The 17,696-nt window shown below is 52.2% G+C and overlaps 1 protein-coding gene across 1 annotated transcript in view; it reads left to right on the forward strand.

Annotated features, from left to right (window-relative positions):
• Positions 1 to 17,696, forward strand: part of LOC142576052 (uncharacterized) — a 158,885-nt gene that overhangs the window by 126,384 nt on the left and 14,805 nt on the right. The window contains exon 3 of the mRNA XM_075685971.1: positions 5,421 to 5,577. Within this exon, the coding sequence (XP_075542086.1) occupies positions 5,421 to 5,577 (157 nt within the window). The remainder of the gene's footprint in view (positions 1 to 5,420; positions 5,578 to 17,696) is intronic.

Consider the following 17,696-nt stretch of genomic DNA (forward strand, 5'->3'; position numbering starts at 1 on the left):
CTTTCACTGTGCGAGGTTTACTGTACCTGAAAAATCCTTTCTTGGCAAGTTTTACTTTGACGGTGTCTCCCACCTTGATACGAGTTGCCTGAGCACCTCTACGTTTGTCTACATACTGCTTAGTTTGCCGCTGTCTCTGCAAGACCCTTTTTTGAACTTGAGGCACAAGACTGTCCTGTTTCCGTAGGTCTACACAGAGCCGCATGGTTCCATCCTTCTTGCGCACCACCACGAGTGGAGACACCCACTCAGAAGCCTCTACGCGCTCGATGACGTCGCAGTCCTCGAGACGTCGCAGTTAATTTCTGACCTGGTCACGGAGAGCCGGGGGTAGTCGGCGCAACTTTGAAGATACTGGTTTCACACCTTGCTGCCGATGAATTCGATGCACAAAGTTGTTGACGAGACCCATCTCGCCACTGAACAGGTGATCAAAACCCGGAGGCATACCTGTGGGGCTCTGTACTGAAGGAAGCGATGCTAGACGACATGTCAGAGACGTACCGTCGATCTGTATGCCCAAGCGTTGGATGGCGTCTAAACCTAGCAGTGATGTTCCTGTAGTCGTTACGTGGAACGTGACGGAGCATGACCTTTGGAAAAACTGGACAGTGGCTTGAAACAAGCCTTGAATGTCGATGCGTTGCTTGGAGAGATTTCTCAAGTCCACTGTTGTTTGTGACAGCCTGTGCTGTCCACCAAAGTGCTTTCTAAAATCTTCGGCTGTCATCAATGACACAGATGCTCCCGTATCCACCAGCAGTCGCATGGAGACGCCGTTAACTACGACCGGAACTTCCAAATCTTTTTTAGTTTCGAAAGTGCTTACCGTCAAGACAGGCGCGGACGGCTGCCCTGCGGAAGTTGACGAAGACAGCGTCTCTGCGGAAGAGACGTGTTGCACAGTTGTTCGGGTCCTTCGACATACTGAAGCGAAATGGCCCAACTTGTGGCAGGCGTTGCATCGCCGATTTCTTGCTGGACAATTCCTGTAAGACGCGATATGGTTCCTGCTGCCACACCGATCGCATGCACCACGGTTCCCGGAGGAGCTACGTGCGAACTGTCGACCATCTTGGCGGCTTCTCGGAAGAGTTCGGCCATAAGCTTGGCGGCCTCCCGGAGTAAGTAGGCCATCTTGGGGGCTTCTCGGAAGAAGTCGGCCATCTTGGCGGCCTCCCGGGCGAAGTCGGCCATCTTGGCAGCTTCTCGGAAGAAGTCGGCCATCTCGGCGGCCACCCGGACAAAGTCGGCCATCTTCATGGCTCGTCGACGGAACGCCAAGTGGAGCTGCCTCGATCCTTTATATTTTTTCGGAGCCGAACGCGCGGTTCGCTCGATGCAGGGCTTCTAAAGAGCGTCCGATTTCTTCTGCTTTGTCTAGGGACAGGGTTTCGCCATGAGCTAATAACTTTTCGCGAACGCTGACGTTCGCTACCCCATGTATTATTTGGTCTCGGACGCGCTCATTGTAGGTTGTGCCGAATTTGCACTGTACCGCCTTCTCCTTCAGTGCGGTCACGAATTCCAGGAATCCTTCTCCCTCGAACTGCCTTCGACTGGTGAATTCGTGCCTCTCCACCAGAACATTTGTTGACGCGGCGAACAGCCGGTCAAGCCGCTGCAAGAGTTTCTGGAACTCTAACACTGGCGGGACCGCATCACTTGACGTTGACGCTGCGCCGGTCGTCTGCCTTGCTGTTTCGCTTGACGCTGAAGCTGCGCCGGTCAACTGCCTTGCTGCTTCCTGCTCCTCGTCTGCAAAGTACTTTCCTTGTCCCTCACGCCCGAGAGCGCTGACGAGCGCGGACGCTCGTCGCGCGTCCGTCCAGTCGCCACCGCCGGCCGCTTCGAGGTGGGCCTGAAAAATTTTTTTCCATCTATACCATAGAATTGGCGGTGGCCCGGGCGATTCAAGAAAAACGGGAAGGTTTGCCGTAAAAGAAGCCATGCCGGGTAGCCTGCAGGAGACAGTACAGGAGACAAGCCGGAGCTCGCAGCAGAAATGGGGCAAGGAAGAACAAAGGGGTCGGGAAGGCCTAGGCTCGGAAGCCTCGCGACGCCGAGTGCGTCGGCTGCGTTTGCTTGCCGTGCAGGCACAGGAAGGGACGCTTCACTTACGAAGCTCGTTGGTTTCCCGGGGCTTCGGTCGGAACCGCAGCGGGAATCCCATTCTCGTCGTCTAGTTTGAAATATGAGGAACATTCTGCATAGGGAGGAGAAGCGGCAACATGAAAGAAACAAATGGCCAATAGTTTATTGTTCATTAGAGAAAGAGCCGAGGTTAGTTATGGATAAACTAGATGTATGAAGGTGAAAATTTAGGCGGGGAACTCTACAGGGGAAGCACGATAACGTTACCTCGCATTGGCGTGAAAGGCATTTGCTCATGTTCCACCAAAATTTGTATGTCGAAAATCATCTGCGGAAAGTATGGATGATTGGTTACAATTCAACAATAAAGGCCTTTAAATCTAGCTCCTGTTAAAGAAGAAGAATCAGGAGGAGCATTTAATAGGAAGCTTTAGCTCGGGTGCTCCTATCTAAATACATGTAAAAGGAGAATTCGTATTTCTCGGCAACCACTGCACCAAATATGACGAGGTTCGTTGCATTTAAAAAAAAAACTTAAAATCTAGTGACTGTTGGTTTCGAATTTTCGAGTTAGGTCGTCAATATCTTATTAAAAATTGGCAAAAATCAAAAATCTTCACAAAATGAAACTATCAAGATTACAACTCTGTAACTCAATAACGAAAAATGATAATACAATTCTGTGAATCGCATCTAATAGTTCATCTAAAGCGGACAAAATTGATGTGTTACACCTGAATATAAAGATATTTACTAACAGGGAAATACAACTTTTGCAACACCCTTGTAACCAACGTAAAAAATTCACGTAAGATGTAAGATGACATACTGAATTTTTCCGCTTTGAATGATCGAATGGATGCCGTTTACAGAACTGCGATATCAGTTCTTGATGCAGAACCATGAATTTGTCGTGCTTCTTTTTTTTTTCAAACGGTCAAATACTTGAAAAATCGTTTTAAGAAAATTCAAGCCGGAAATCGAAATTCCGCTTCCAGCAGTCTCTATAATATAGCTTTCTTTTAATTTTCATTAAAATTTCATTTAAATTTCATTAAAATCGGTCCAGGGGTTATCATAAAAACGTTTTTGCGTTTTACATGTGTTTGAATAGGCCGCGTCGGAGTTGGGCCCGAGCTAAAGCTTCCTCTTAAGACTTGTTGTCGTGCTTGTTATTTTTGAAAGACCGAACGCGGTGGAAAAAAAACTATATATGGGGGGAGGGGAGGGTAATTGGATTGACAGAAATGTTTTAATTCCGTCATTTAATGACGCTTTGCACAACCCGAAAACCACAACAGAAGCTATAAAAAAAGATTGTGGGGAACCCTCACTTTCCAATAGCCTTTAGCCTGGGGGTCAACCCCCCACAGCTCCGCTGAGCGTACCCATCGCGGCTATTGAAAGCGCCCGCCGCACCTAACTACTGGCTTTCTGAGGTGCGGAGCCGGGTTCCGACCCTGACCTGATGCCACAGGCCAACCTGGGTCGTGATACCACAATTTCCACCCGCGGTTAGAAACCACGGATGTGCCGATACGGCCAAGTGTCCTAAACACTAGGCCACGATGTCGATGCTTGCCTTATGGATTCGGTACGCTATATACCTACTCAATCTGCTGTGTTGGTTCTCCGGGCCACAGAACGATGTCCTGACATCGTGCAATAACTATTATATTCAGGATTCGGAGCGGCGTTTTTTGTTTGGATGCTGAGCCCGAGGTCGCGGGATCGAATCCCTCCTATGTCGGCCGCATTTCGCCTCCAGCGAAATGCGAAAACACCCGTGTGCTTAGGTTTAGGTTCACGTTAGAGATCCCCAGGTGGTCGAAATTTCCCGAGTCCTCCACTACGGCGTACCTGATAATCAGAAAGCGCTTTTGGCACGTAAGACCCCATAATAATGTTTTTTACATTAACGGCCGTTTTATTGGACTGACTCGGCAAGAAGCCGGACGCCTCAGGTTCCGTGGTCTTGAGTAACGCTAGAGTTCCCGACCAAAGGGAAACTGCGAAGCCGTCTCGGGGTCCCTGTCGAATGAAGGTGGTCGCTGACGCTGAGCTGCGGCTGTTTCTAGGGGTGCGTAGCGACATTCGGGGCTGCAACCGGGGCTTTAGCGTGCGAGTGCAGCTTCGCGTAGCCCGTGATGCCGGTTGGGATCTACCGGCACAAGCTCGTTCTTTTGTAACGGCGTGGGGAGCAGGACTTGCCTTACACGCTCGCACATTGCCACAGAGGTGGGGAGACGCCATGAATACAGTAACCGCTTACCTGCGGCAGTAGGAGACGTCGACTACACAGTATGGCGGCGAACGAAGTTGTATTGCCGCTCTCAGAGAAGCCGCTGACGGAGCTGGGAAGAAAAATGGTGGAGCCACTATACTCATGGATTTTAAGTTCGTCGCACTTTTTTCACTTCCCAGGGCTGTGGCGCCATCGTGTCCGACTTGTCGATCGCGTAAACGACGTAGGCCGGCTGGAGAGCCAAATGCTTTACTTATGCTATCATTGTCGTAAGCTAAACCTACATGGCGCCCACTCTACGTGCTGACATGGTGGTGGTGGTGGTTATGATGATGATGACATCAAACTTTGGCGCATACTAACTAAAGTAGACTGGCCAAGAATCGAGTGGAGCAGGCAACTGGATTAATGTATGAGTTCAATAGACCTTGAAAGTACAATAAGTTAACTGATAAAAGCAGAAAATGAGGCGTTCAAAAATTTACACGCGGGAGAAGTAATCTTTGTGATGACTCCAGCGCTGGCCGCTTACTGTAGTGATTCTTCCACTGCATTACTCCTGCTGCTGTTTGCTAAAAGTTGCACGCACCCAACAAGAGGGTGTGCAGACCGGGAAGAGGGTGATAGACGTAATATAAAGGAAAGATGCAGTAGGAAATTTCACGTGGTTTCACGTGAAGTACACCATTAAAAACAGGAGATTTCAACTGTCGGTTTAAGGCACCGAAAAAAAAGTTTTCGGAAATTTATTAGCCAACGCGCGATGTTATTGTTCGCTGTTCCATCGGGCTTGTTCAATCTAGCGTCCCGTGATGCCTTTTGCGATTATGGTGCGCCGTAGCCTGCACCGGGCACAACCGTAGCACGTAATGCTACGGCCCATAATTCTACGTAATCGCCCTTGAGCAGAAGCCGGATAACTAGGGCGCGTCCCAGAACTTTTGGGTGTCGTTAACCAGCTAAGTCCAGTATACGAAGTCGCCTTTGCCGCATTTAAGTAGGTTCTTTGTCTTCCTTTTCATATACAGGTCTGTAGTTACAGTGATAGGGTTGTGAGCGGGATATTCTGACTTTTACGCAGCGGTCCGCCCTCTGACTCCTCCCGAAGGGTCCGGAGAGCGTAGGCCCCGGTCTCCAGAGCGGGTGGTAAGAGTCAAGAACACCGAGCTTCTCATGCGGCTCTTTGACGAGGTCGACCCGGAGCGGAGACCCATGGCGCCCGTCGTCAAAAGGGGAAGGTGAGTGCGGACTGGCGCGCCACAGGTTAGGGCGCTCGGAAGTTTTATATAGGGTGTCGCAGCTACGGTTAGCCAAGCTGTTAAAAGCAAAAAATAAAGTTATTGCCCTTCTACTCTGTGAAGAAAGATGACCAGAGAAGATGTACTTTGTGATAACTATATGAATTGAATAAAGACACATGCACGTAGCTTCGTTGTTGTTCTCGTCTTTTATTCCTGTTACTTCGTCACCATGGTTACCATTGCATTGCGGTCTATTGCGTACTCCAGGGTAGCGTACCGTACTGCTGCCGAGAAGTAGCGACGCCTGCCTATCGAAGCTCGACCGACATTACTTATTGGGTAGCGTGGCGTTGTCGGCGGGCTGCAGGCATCCGGTAGATCATGGCGACCAAGCAGGGGCGAGACGATTTGCTATTGCGAAATTTGCACTGTTTATTCAAAGGTAGTTGAAAGAGAAGAGCATGAAGTATGAAGTATCAAGTATGAAGTCTCTCAAAAGTACATTTCGGAGCCCCTTAAATAGGCTCTCACAAGTGTGGGTGGGATCTTGCTTCCGTCGATGACACTTGACAGGCACGGAGAGAGGGCCCCTCCTCCTGCAATACCGAGCACGGAAAGGAGAAGTCGATCCTCTTTTCGACGAATCCGGGGAGAAGGTCGGGTGAATGACCTCTCCGGCGCCGTGGGGTCCGGCCAAGAGAAGGTGAAGGGGATGAGGTAGCACCCACGATGCCACGACCATGAGAGGCGAAGGGGATGAGGTAGCACATACGATGCCACGACCAAGACAAGGTGAAGGGGATGAGGTCGCCCGTGCGCTCCGGCTCAGAGGGTAGGGTGAATGACCTGTCGCCACGTGGTGTCAGACGCCAACCCTAACAGGTCACTGCGATATATACTGCAATAGGTTCCACTTGCACACTAGCCACGTTCTTGCCGAATGTCATATCGATACGTGACCGGCGACGCTTGGTCTGCCCATTCACTTCAGTGTAACACCTCACTGCAAAAATTTCCAACGTGAAGGAGATTAACCACGTTGCATCGAGTCTGGTGAGGTGTACGTTTAAATCTTCTACAATGACGGTGGATGTAGCGTCACTGAGAGTCACCCAACCAAACACGTTCGTCAGGAGCAGTTCGATGTCACTCTTGGACGCAGCCGGAAGGATGTAGACGGTCGATACCCCGGTGCCATATTCCGTCCGGATGCAACAAACGTTGGCACAATCGGAGACGTTGGCTTTGCTCATGACCGGCAATGTGTACGATGTGACGCCCACGTATACTATAGTCATTTTTCGCGTAAATCGTGAAGCCGCCGGCTCGGGATTTCACGCTCTTGGCTTCTCTTGTCGTTGCTACTCCACGAGGGAAAGTTCTTCTTCGAAGCGAACGATGCGCGTCCTGCCCTTAGCGCAGCCGGAACGCAATTGCTGATAACGTCGCTAGGCGATATTGACGACACAGTAAAGAGGCGCACACATAACGTCCGACTATAACCACAATTTTAGCGTCTTTAGCGTTTATAGTCCGACGTTATAGGCACGCGGGCGAGCGTCGCTCGACGCCGGGCGCGTCGGAGATGGATAGATATCATATGAGGAGAGTTCTAGTTCAACACGGCTCGATAGACGCACGCAATTTTTTACAGGACCTACCGATATACAGCTTAGCTGTAAGACGAAACATGGTGCAAGATCGAATTTTAAGGTTGGTGGTGTACGGTCTTGAGATCTCTGATGACCGAAGACCGCAGGTCTTGTGCGTGCGCACCGGGATTTCTACAGCGAAGCCGTTAAGGCCAAGTTCCCCCGGGATCATGTCCGTGTGTCGACACAAAGCTCAAGCTTTCTGCTCTGGCGCTCGCGTCAGACGACACCTGCGTTCGTCCCATCGAGTACGCGCCGCGATTGACGCAGCCCTATACTAGAATAAAACGTTGTCGTATCACCAACCAATCGCGTGTGTCGTGCGTTCCGTGACGTCGTGATCACGCCAGAGCTCTTATCAGTTGCCCTTTGAACTCGTGATGGCTCAGCCGCGTGCAGTTCGTTCCCAGGAAGGAGAGCGGGAACGCAACGAGCGGCGGCTTGCCCAGAAGCGCGAATGGGCGCGCAAACGTCACGAAAGAGCTTACGCAGCCGAACGTACAGCCAGCAGCGTTGCGTCCAGTGGTTCGAAATCCGTAGGCGACGACGGTACCGTTGACCAGATACGTGGCGCACGTGAGCAGTGGTGGCAATGGGAACGGCGACGGCGGGACAACGCCACGGACGACAAACGTGCCACCGAAGCTCATTGACTGGGACTCGGCAGCCATCACCGCAAAAGAGAAACACTTATCTGCCCGTTTGCTTTTAAAATCATTCTACATCCAATCAACTAAACACACCAAACAGGACGCGGGGTAATCTTCCCGAGATATACACCCGAACGCTGCGCCACCTCACCCACAAACAGCCGCGCGCCCATGCTTACATCTTCATTGTGATCAAGGGACCCGTACGGGGCCCGCAACGCTTGTTCTTTATTTTCATTTCATTCTTGGAGAGCGCACGTTTTTTGGCACCAAGCTGAGTGCAAGCGCGAGGCGCGTCAGCGGCGGGCCGCCATGCCGTTGGAACAGTTCCCCGGTGCCACGGCGAGGTTCCGCGGAGAGTTCGCAGAGAAACCACTCGGCGCCACGAGTGCAATAATCATGTACAACTCTCACAATACACAGCTTCGCCGGCCTTCCACGTTCGGCAGAGTGGTAGGGCTGCCCGTATTTCTTTAAACGCCTATTTTCTTTGAACAGCTTGGCTAACGTTAACTGGGCCACACGGTATGGAATATAAACAGGGGACTCGGTAACGCTTATACACGCCCGCGAATGTAACGGACCCATCGCACATGTTAATTTCAAAGATGTCGCACGAACACGTATTTGCACGGAACTTAAAGAAATTTGCCTTAACAAAAAATTATTTCCGATTTAACAAAACGTCATGTTACGTTCTCTCGCCGCATTATCTTACGGCTAGCTGATCCGCTTGCAGCTTCCGACTTTTGCCGTTTTCTGTGATTTCGGTCTAAACAACGAAGCCATGTGTGCTGTCAGTACTACGGTTTTGTAATTGGAGATAGGAGCATCGTCAAGCTACCGAAGAGTGGGTTTTATTTTCCCACCTTCTACATGCGTTCCAAGTGAACACAGATAAAATCCTGTGCATTTATTGTACTATAATAGAATTGTGTCGTAAACCAAACATACTCTCGGCGCACAACCCGCAGTCTACTCGTCTCTGTCCCTGTTTCTATCCCTCTCTCTGTCCCAATCCCTATCTCTGTCGAAGCGCGATCGCGAGGTGGGCCGCTTCGGACCCCTGACCATCCTGGCTCGCTGGTTCCTGTACTGCTGCTGCGGCGGCGGTGCGAACTGTGGAGACGCCCTGCGAACTGGCCTGACGGGAACGCGCGTCATGGCGGCCTGTTTTTTCCGGAAGGCTCTTATCTGCGACGCGAAATCGGCGGAATGCTCGTCTTCGAGTTCGGACACCGTCTCGCTGCCCGGATAGCTCTTGGCCTTGCCCCACGTGATCCTCCGGGATGTAGACGCCTGCAGACCCGGCGAAGAGCTGCCGCTCGCCGCTGGAGAGTGGTCGTTGCTGAACGCGCTCGACGCGCTGGGCTCTTCCTCGGAGCGCTCGGGACCACTCAGGTCGATCCTCTTGCGCGCACCGGTCGACGTGGAAGCGATGGAAGAGTCGAGCTGCGATCGGGGCGCGGCGGAAAGTGTCGACGCGTTGGTGTAGCCGAGGGTGCCTCTGTTGGCCTCACTGCCGCCGTATCCCTGCACGGCCGACAGGGACTGGGAGTCCATTTCGCTGGAGCGGGGAGTGTCGGTGTTGTCGGGATTGCGCAGCAGCAACTCGAGCTGCCCCTGGATCGGCACGGGCGCCGGTGGATCGGGAGACGGAACTATGCACGTCGCAGGAAACGGCACCGTCGACGACGCATTCGCGTGCGCCTGCAACGGCGCGGCGGGTCCCTCACTCAGCAGCTCTTCGCCGCCGCTGCTGCTGCTATTCCTCATAGAACGTGATCCAGCAGAAGCTCCTGACTTACAAGGCAGGTCGGCGGAATTCTGATGGCGGTCGCTCGATTTCGACGCAGGCACGAAAACCAAAGAAGAGTCGTCCGCGTTGGTGAAGGTGCTGTCGTCCTCGAGGCTCCTCACGGAGGTCTCGGAGCTGCTCGGCAGGTGGCCAGTGGCTCCGGGGTGCGCTTCGAGCCTCGACGACTCGTCGGTCCTGCTGCTATCGCTGCAGCCGCCGATGCTGGACGCATCGTCGTTCCTGGCGGCCGCCGGCGGAGCGAGCTTGTCTCCGCGCTGCGCTCGCGCTGCCGTCGCCCTGGTGCACTTCCGTGGCGGAGAAGGCGCACTGAGGCCGACGCAATCCGAAGAAGAACTGCACGCGACGACTGGCTCACCCGCGACTTGTCCTGTCATAAGGCTGCAGGCAGCGGGATGGGGCCGCCAATTTGGCTGGGCATAGCACGGGGCGCGGTCGCTCGCTAGTCCGTCAAGGTCACGTCGATGGCAGGTTCACCCGGCTGTGCACCCGTCGCCCGCGGTTGCCATCGACATCATTTCAGTGGCCAAAGGCACCGCAGGCACCGATTCTGGCCATCAATTTCGTTCCCGGCGCCGGGATAGGCTGACCGCCATCACAGATGCTGATGTCTCCGGCGATGAGGAGTGTGTCATCGCTTTATGAAGAGTCACACCTTCCCACCGCTACCTTGTGTACATATGGTGCATTTTTTCTCTTTCTTTGAAGGTAAAAGCCATAAGTAGCTAATACCTCCGGTGGCTTCGTAAAAAACGCTTCGCCCGGTCCAATGGTACAAAAACTATCATCATTAGCAATGGCTCATACACGTCTAAGCAAGCAAAAATGCAGTCGCTCATCCCTCTCGTAATGCAGAGGCTACAAGCACTTAGCAAAGTGAAGCGTGCAGTGCGCACATTCATTGGAATCACGCGTACAACGTACAGAAACGCGGCGTCTAAGTCGAGTGGTACAAAAATTTTGCAGTAACGTTTTCGTGAACGCGAGTGACGTGCAAGCATATGGGTTCTATAGCGCACACAACGCTATCGGCCCTCGGTGCGCCTAAACCCCTACGCTGCCCGCATCGCAGATAGTATTCAAGACAGGTCTCGCGCGGCCGCGCAATACACAGCAGCCGCCGGAGTAGTACGTCCTCTTGTAAACATTCGCTTAGGAACTAAACTAGCATGGTGTCACTGCGTCAGGCTAACATGAAGACTTCACACTCGATGACCGCAGACACTCGCTGCCGAAACACTGGCGTGAGGAATCGCGGCAGCAGCAGCGAGCGAATTGACACTTGAATGCAAAGTGAGGGGCGAGAACACAGCGCACGGAAAGCTCCGAGCCGTCGGCCCACCTACATTGTGCCGCCCAAAGCAGATCGCTTTCCAGATAAAAGACCGCGCGACCGCGCGCGGCCGAAGTACAACGCAACCCCTCCCTCCCCTCCGCCGGTGTCATTCGCACGACGGAATACGGTGCGCTTCCCCCATTGCGCACGCGAGATTGAGCCGCCATCGTCGGCTCACCTTCGCACGCTTTCACTCGTACACACAGCGTGCGGCGCGCGAGCACGATGTTATCCCAGTACGTCTGTATCGCAAGCAATACCTGCAGCAACTGCCAGAGGAGGTTCACATAGCATGCCTCTATCTACCTTCGCCCTCCGCGACGCTTCGCTTCGTTTGTCCTTTCCGCCTTCACTCAAGGTTACCTACACTTTCCTCTAGGTCGCCTGCGCTTAACGCCCGCTCATGTCCCTTCGTACTTTCCCCGGCGCGCGATTTTCTTCAACTCCAGGCGCCTTCCTCGTTCGCTTGCTTCGCGGCAGAGATGGGCAAAACGGCTCACTTCAGTCAGCGGCTCAGAACGGCTCAGCTAACTGAAATGAAGCGGTTCATTTGAACGGCTCACAGCTTCACTGTAATATGTGACTTGCGTTATGCCGCACGGCGCCTCTACCCCGTGTCGCTTTCTTTGTTTATGCCGGCTCGCCCCCCCCCCCCTCCCTTCCGTCTCTGCCGCCCGTACCTTTCGTTTATTTTTTCTTGGGCGCACGCGCGGTACTGGCGATCATGCCATAATACGTGAAGTGGTATTACAACACAACGGCTGGTTGGCCCCGTTTTAATGACCTGCTAATGACACAGGCATAGAAAACGCACGGAAATGGATGACACGGACGACACTTTCATGACTACACTAATTAGCATAAATTAAGACCAGGACGGACGCTGTACGTTCACCTGTTATTTTTAAAGACGCGCAAGGTTTCGTCTTCGAAATGTTGTTGCACCAGCGCGCGATGCGCGATCGGTGAGAGCCGTGAGACATCGTTCGAACAGTTGCAGGCGACGAACGGCGTCGTCCTTTGCCATTGAAGGCTTCTTTACTTCTCCTTTCGGTTGCATAGGGTGCCGCACTAAGGACGCACGCAAAACCAAAGGGACTGCCGCGCACACCGCATACAGCGAGTGAGTACGAGTAGCGCGAGTCTGCGCATGCCGGCCACCACTCGTCGGCAAGCAAATTAAACCACGAAACCCAGCAGTAGATCCGGCTCTGACCGAACGGTTCGGCACGGCTTAGTGAACGAGCGCGAACCGGCTTCCTGTGTCCGAAAGAATATCCGCTCATTTTTGCTGAACCACGGCTCACTAGCGCTCAAGCTCGCGCTTGAGCAGGCAGGCAGCGAACTTTATTATTACGCTTGAGCCTAACAAAATAAAATAATAATAAAAAAAGAAGACGCGTGACCTTCTCAATGGCTCATACCCCCGTAAGGCTGAGGCTATCAACGCTCAGCAAAGTGAAGCGAAAGGTGCATACATTCATTGAAATCACCAATACAACACACAGAACAGCATAGGTTTCAATCCCTTGCGGAGAGGATGCAACGTAAAGTTGACGAGAAACGTCGTCGGCGCGAGTCTGACCCCGCTATACGAGCGCGCGAAGTCGCATGCAGCAACGCGGCGATGCGAGACGGCGCATTACCAAGTGTGCAGCGGGCTTTCGCCTTCACGTGTTACAGAAGTGTAACGTGCTGCGGAACTTTTTTTTTATAACTTAATTCCTAACTCGACGAGGAACATTGGCAGACGCCGTGTGAAAATGAATGCGTCGATCTCCCACTCGTTCAAGGAATGGTGCTGGTGAAAACGAACTGGCGCAAGACAAATAGAGTACGAATACAAGAACTTTCAGAGCAAGTACTGGCAGCGAGGACAAAAAATTAAGTGAAAATTCACCTTGTCAAGGCAGATAAAAGAGAAACTCGACAGTGTGGTTTTTAGGGATACAAAATAATTCGCACGAAAGACGGTGTTGACGGCATTACACCAAATCAAATATCGACTATGGCCTCAAAGAAACCTGAAAAAGAAAAGTGCTTGAGTAAATTGGGGAAGAAACTCATATGTATATAAATATATATACTCTTAAACTAGCACTTGTGCGTTTGTAAATTCAAGCATAATTACGAGTGTAAGGCATATGCGGTCTTATATATAAGCATAGATTAGTTGAGCGGGAGCTTTGTATGACAGGACACACATCATCATCATCATCATCAATTATAATAATAATAATAATAATAAGTCACCGTTACATCGTATACATCTTGGAAGCGCCTGGCCGAGAGTAATGGATGAACTTTTACAGAAAAGTTTGATTTTGCACTTACATGTACACGAATACTCAATCTGGTAACACTGCTTGAGCTACATGACGTGACTTCACACTTTGATGTGACGTCACAAGATCTTAACCGCTGACGTCACAATAACGTGCTTTTTCTCACTGTTCAAGAATGGGTATTTTGAGTTCAGCTCAGTTAACTTAAATAAAGCGAAAGTAGAATTTCACCTCGCACAGTTTCATCGCAAAATAACGGTTTTTGCTATTGGTTGACTTGAAAAGCGAAGAAATGTCATTTCGGCCCTGAAAAGTGGCGCGCATTGGTTGCCCTCACTGTAGCGTGTACTGCCATTAAGGGATGAAAGAAACATATACTTTTATTACTTGGACAGTACGGGATGTCCACATATCCAGCGTTCGCGCGTAATTTCTTACTTGATCGACAAGAATTCCGCGATTATTATAGATACATTGCAAAAACAAACAAGACCACGTAGAAACTCCAGAGCAACGGCATAGCATCCCGACATTTACTGGGAGCCCAACATTTACTGGGAGCCTGGCATTAACTGTCCGTCACTCAATTTTCAAGAGTCACGGCGCGTCCTGCTCGCCGCTAGAGGGCACGATCCATGACTCCGGACCCGAACACGGGCAGTGACCATCAGCTGCTTCGGCTGCGGACTCCTGTACTACGCGAGTGTCAACAGCGGCGGCATCTGGCGCTGTGTTATCTTTCGCACCGGAAACCTGCACAGTGCTACTTTCGGCATAGTCGGCGCGGGGCGCATCCGGTGCGACGGTGTTCTCCGGGACTTCTTTCAACGAGGGCAGCGGCTTTGGTGCCGCCGCGTCTGCCCTTTTTTCTTTGCGCAGCTGCGGTTTGCTGGTCGCCTTTGATCCGCTCGCAGATCCTTTGTCGCTGGACTGGCGAGAGCCGGTCGACTGCTGCTTGACGGGACGCTTGGTTCCCTTCGCCTGCGGCCGCGCTGGCGCCACCGCCGCCTTTGGCGACAAGCTCGCTATACCCAGGATGCTCCTGAGAAGCGAGGTCCCTCCTTCCGACTTCGGCTTGGGCTGTGGCTCCGCTTCGACGGGCCTCCTCTTCTTGATCCTCCTGAGCGACCTCGTCTTGCTCGTGCCGGTGCCGTCGTCGTTGAGCTCCGAGAGAGTAACGCTGCCAGGATACGCCTTGGCCTTTCCCCACGATATCTTTCGCTCCATGGCTGCCAGCAACTCGGAGTCCACCGTGGGACCGACTGATTCTCTCCTGGGAACCTGCTTTGACTTCGGCTGCGGCTTCGCGGTGGCTGCGACGACGTTATTGCCCGGCTTGGCTGCGTTGACTCGGTTTCGGCGGAAGGGCCACAGCGAGGACCCTTGCTGCGGTTGCGGCTGCGGCTGCTGATTCTTGCTCCTGGTGGCCGGGGATTGCGCCGCGGCCGTTGTCTTCTTACGCGGTCTCGAGCCCGACCCGGGGCTGTCGGGTCGCGACTTGGCGGAATCGACGTTGTCGGCGAAGCGAACCGTGAGGTCGCAGCTGGCCCGGTCGACGCCGGAGCGGCCGGTTGGCGTCGAGACCGTGGCGCGCAGTTCTGTGGGCATGTCTTCCTCCACGGCCTTCGCCCCCCGCCGTTCGCTGTCCTCCAGGATGACCAGACCCTGCTGCTCGTCTCTCTTGGATGCGCACTCGGCGTCGATTCCAGCCAGTACCTCGCCGAGCAGGTCCTGGACGTTTTGATAAAGCTCGTTGCGCTCGGAACGCTCTTCCGTCGACACTTCCTCTAGCGGCGGCATCTCCGTCGAGGACAGCGACCGGCAACCTCTGACAATGTCGCCCGAAAGCGAGCGCAGCAGTTCCTCGAGATTGACGCCCGCCACGGTCTTGGTGGCCGTCGAGTCGCCGCCGTGGCTGCTTGCCGACTCCGTGGTCTTCGCCGCGGGGTTCTCGGTGAGGGCGTACGTCGGCGATGCAGGCAACGGTTTCTTGTCGCCCTCGCTTCTCTGACCGCTGGCGCTGAGCGGCGGCTGCTTACGGGGCTGCAGCTGCTTCGTCGACGGGGCAGCCATTCTGGGGCCGTTGGCCTTACCGGTAGTCACGTTGCTTCGAAGCATGTTGAGCGCCGGATTTCGGAGAGCCCGTAACGTAATGCCAGACAGGCGTTTGGAACCCTGAGCATGCTAAATTTGGAGTTCGTCAATGTATGTCAATCCCGCCGAATGGGCGGCCATCTTGGCCTCGGCAATGCTGATGGTGATGGCCATGGTTTTCGTATCCAGAAGCGTGGCTTTCTGCGCGACTGAGCACGTCTAGTTGATCCCCGACAATTGCCTCATCCCCGTCGTCGGATATTCTTGCGTAGTCTATGTTTTTAGGCGTTATCTTCTTTCTCGTTGCCACAATAAGAATATGGTATTGGTTTGTTTTGTTGATATGGTTCTGAGAGCACAACCTGGCGGAGTGCAATGTGTCCAAGAAATTACAACTTTACGCAGAACAACGTTTCCGCTTGATTGTCACATCTTAGCTCGCAGTTTTCTATCTGCTTCATGCACGGCGCACTTTTTTGCAGCTACTGAAGAAATCTCGTTAGAAGCAAATACGATATCCTTACGACTCCTAGTTTGGCTTAGATGGTATTCAATCCCAGCGTTATCTTAAAACAGGATTGTGACGCTCAGGGTTCTATGGGCACTGTTGCGATTGGCGATCCGAAGACGTGGAATTTACTTGGCCGCGTGGAGGAGTGAATGAACGTGAGGCTGGGTCCGACATTCAGAACGTTTAACGAACGCGTTTATATTTACATGTGTACAAGAAAATGCAAAGTAATACACAAAAGTTGATGATGAACTTGTAGTCGCCGATCGCTCCCGCCGTCCGTTGTTCCTTCTGTGCCTTGCGTGATCATTGTTCAGTCACTTCCCCCAATCCGGTGTCAGGAGACCGATGACACCAGGTCCCACAAATCCGGAGGTCGGTTGCCTTTTCCCAAAAAAGGTAACTTGGTCGGAAACGCACGCACCTCACTGGGCACAAACAGGGAAAGGAGGGGAACGTACGCTGACTCCGATCGTATTCGATCTGACAGGTGACGTGCTGACCGCGTCTCCGGCTTGGACATGGCAATTTGTGCGGCTGACCGGTGAGGGCCATATCACTGCACCGACCGCGTCTCCGGCTTGGACATGCCAATTTGTGCGACTGACAAGTGATGGCCGTATAATGCTAATTGCTCAAACCTCTACTGAACGAGGTACTCCCGCCCTGGTCATAAATAATCCGTGTTGATGACCATTTTGACGAGGCCGTCGGCCCGTTTCCCATAATAGTGCGAGCCGTGACCGGAGGTTGTCGCGGGGCGAACGGCCGGTCACAGCAGCGCGTCACGCAGGCTGCTAATTCAGTGAGAAATATATCAATGCTCGCTAAAGCTTTAAGGTTAAAGAAAACGAGGCTGACGGGGTGCAAGATGCATGGATGGAATTAATTACCGGAATTGTGATGCAGCAAAAGACGAGTGACGACTGAATCAACGTAGACGGCAGGCGTTTTAGTGAATGAAGTTCTTCAGTCTACAAGCAAGGGTCTTGGTGAGCTTAGATATCTCGTGCTTAATAGGCTTCGTTGGAGCTCGGTCATCTATCCGTGCTATCACCAACAGTCAAACCCAACACGATAGTAGCTAGTAACTAAATCAATATCCTCCTGGCGCAGTTTGGCTATATCTAGCGGTTGCGCAACAACACATCATCACCTTCTGTCGTCACGTCGCCGTCATCAACCTGAAAGCCTAACTTCCTCTGCTTTGGTATTTGTGCCGCAGATTAAAAGCGAACATATAACGTACCAATGAATTTACTAATACCGCGCGCTGCAGCTTTATTTGTGTTTACTTCTTGATCGAGTAGCTGCAATTAATGGCCGTTAATCTACATAATATATGAACCGCAGTCACACCGTATAGTCTCATTCCTAGTATCCAGGTGGCTCTCCAAACATTTACTTATCCAGCACGCGTTCGCAACAGGAACGCACATATTTAGTATAAGCTCAGCGCAAAGTTTTTTTTTTTTTCGAAGTTAAACAGGCTTGCCAGGAATGACGTGACACTGAACTGACGCGACAAAATAGCTACACTCTGTCCTGCCTGTGGCCGTCAATGGTATATCTGACTCTGTATCCCTCCTTATAGTGATTGTTTTTTTTTTTTTGCAATCGTGTAAAATGCTAGAACAATTATGTATTTATCGGTTTAGCTGCACGTCAAAGAACTTAATGTGGTCAAAATTAATCCTGTGTATACCCCACTGCGGCACGCCTCACAATCATTATCCTTGTTCTGGTACGTAAAACTCCAGAATTTCAGTAAC

Source organism: Dermacentor variabilis, chromosome 3 (genome assembly GCF_050947875.1).
Source record: "Dermacentor variabilis isolate Ectoservices chromosome 3, ASM5094787v1, whole genome shotgun sequence".
NCBI classification, from domain to species: Eukaryota; Metazoa; Arthropoda; class Arachnida; order Ixodida; family Ixodidae; genus Dermacentor; species Dermacentor variabilis.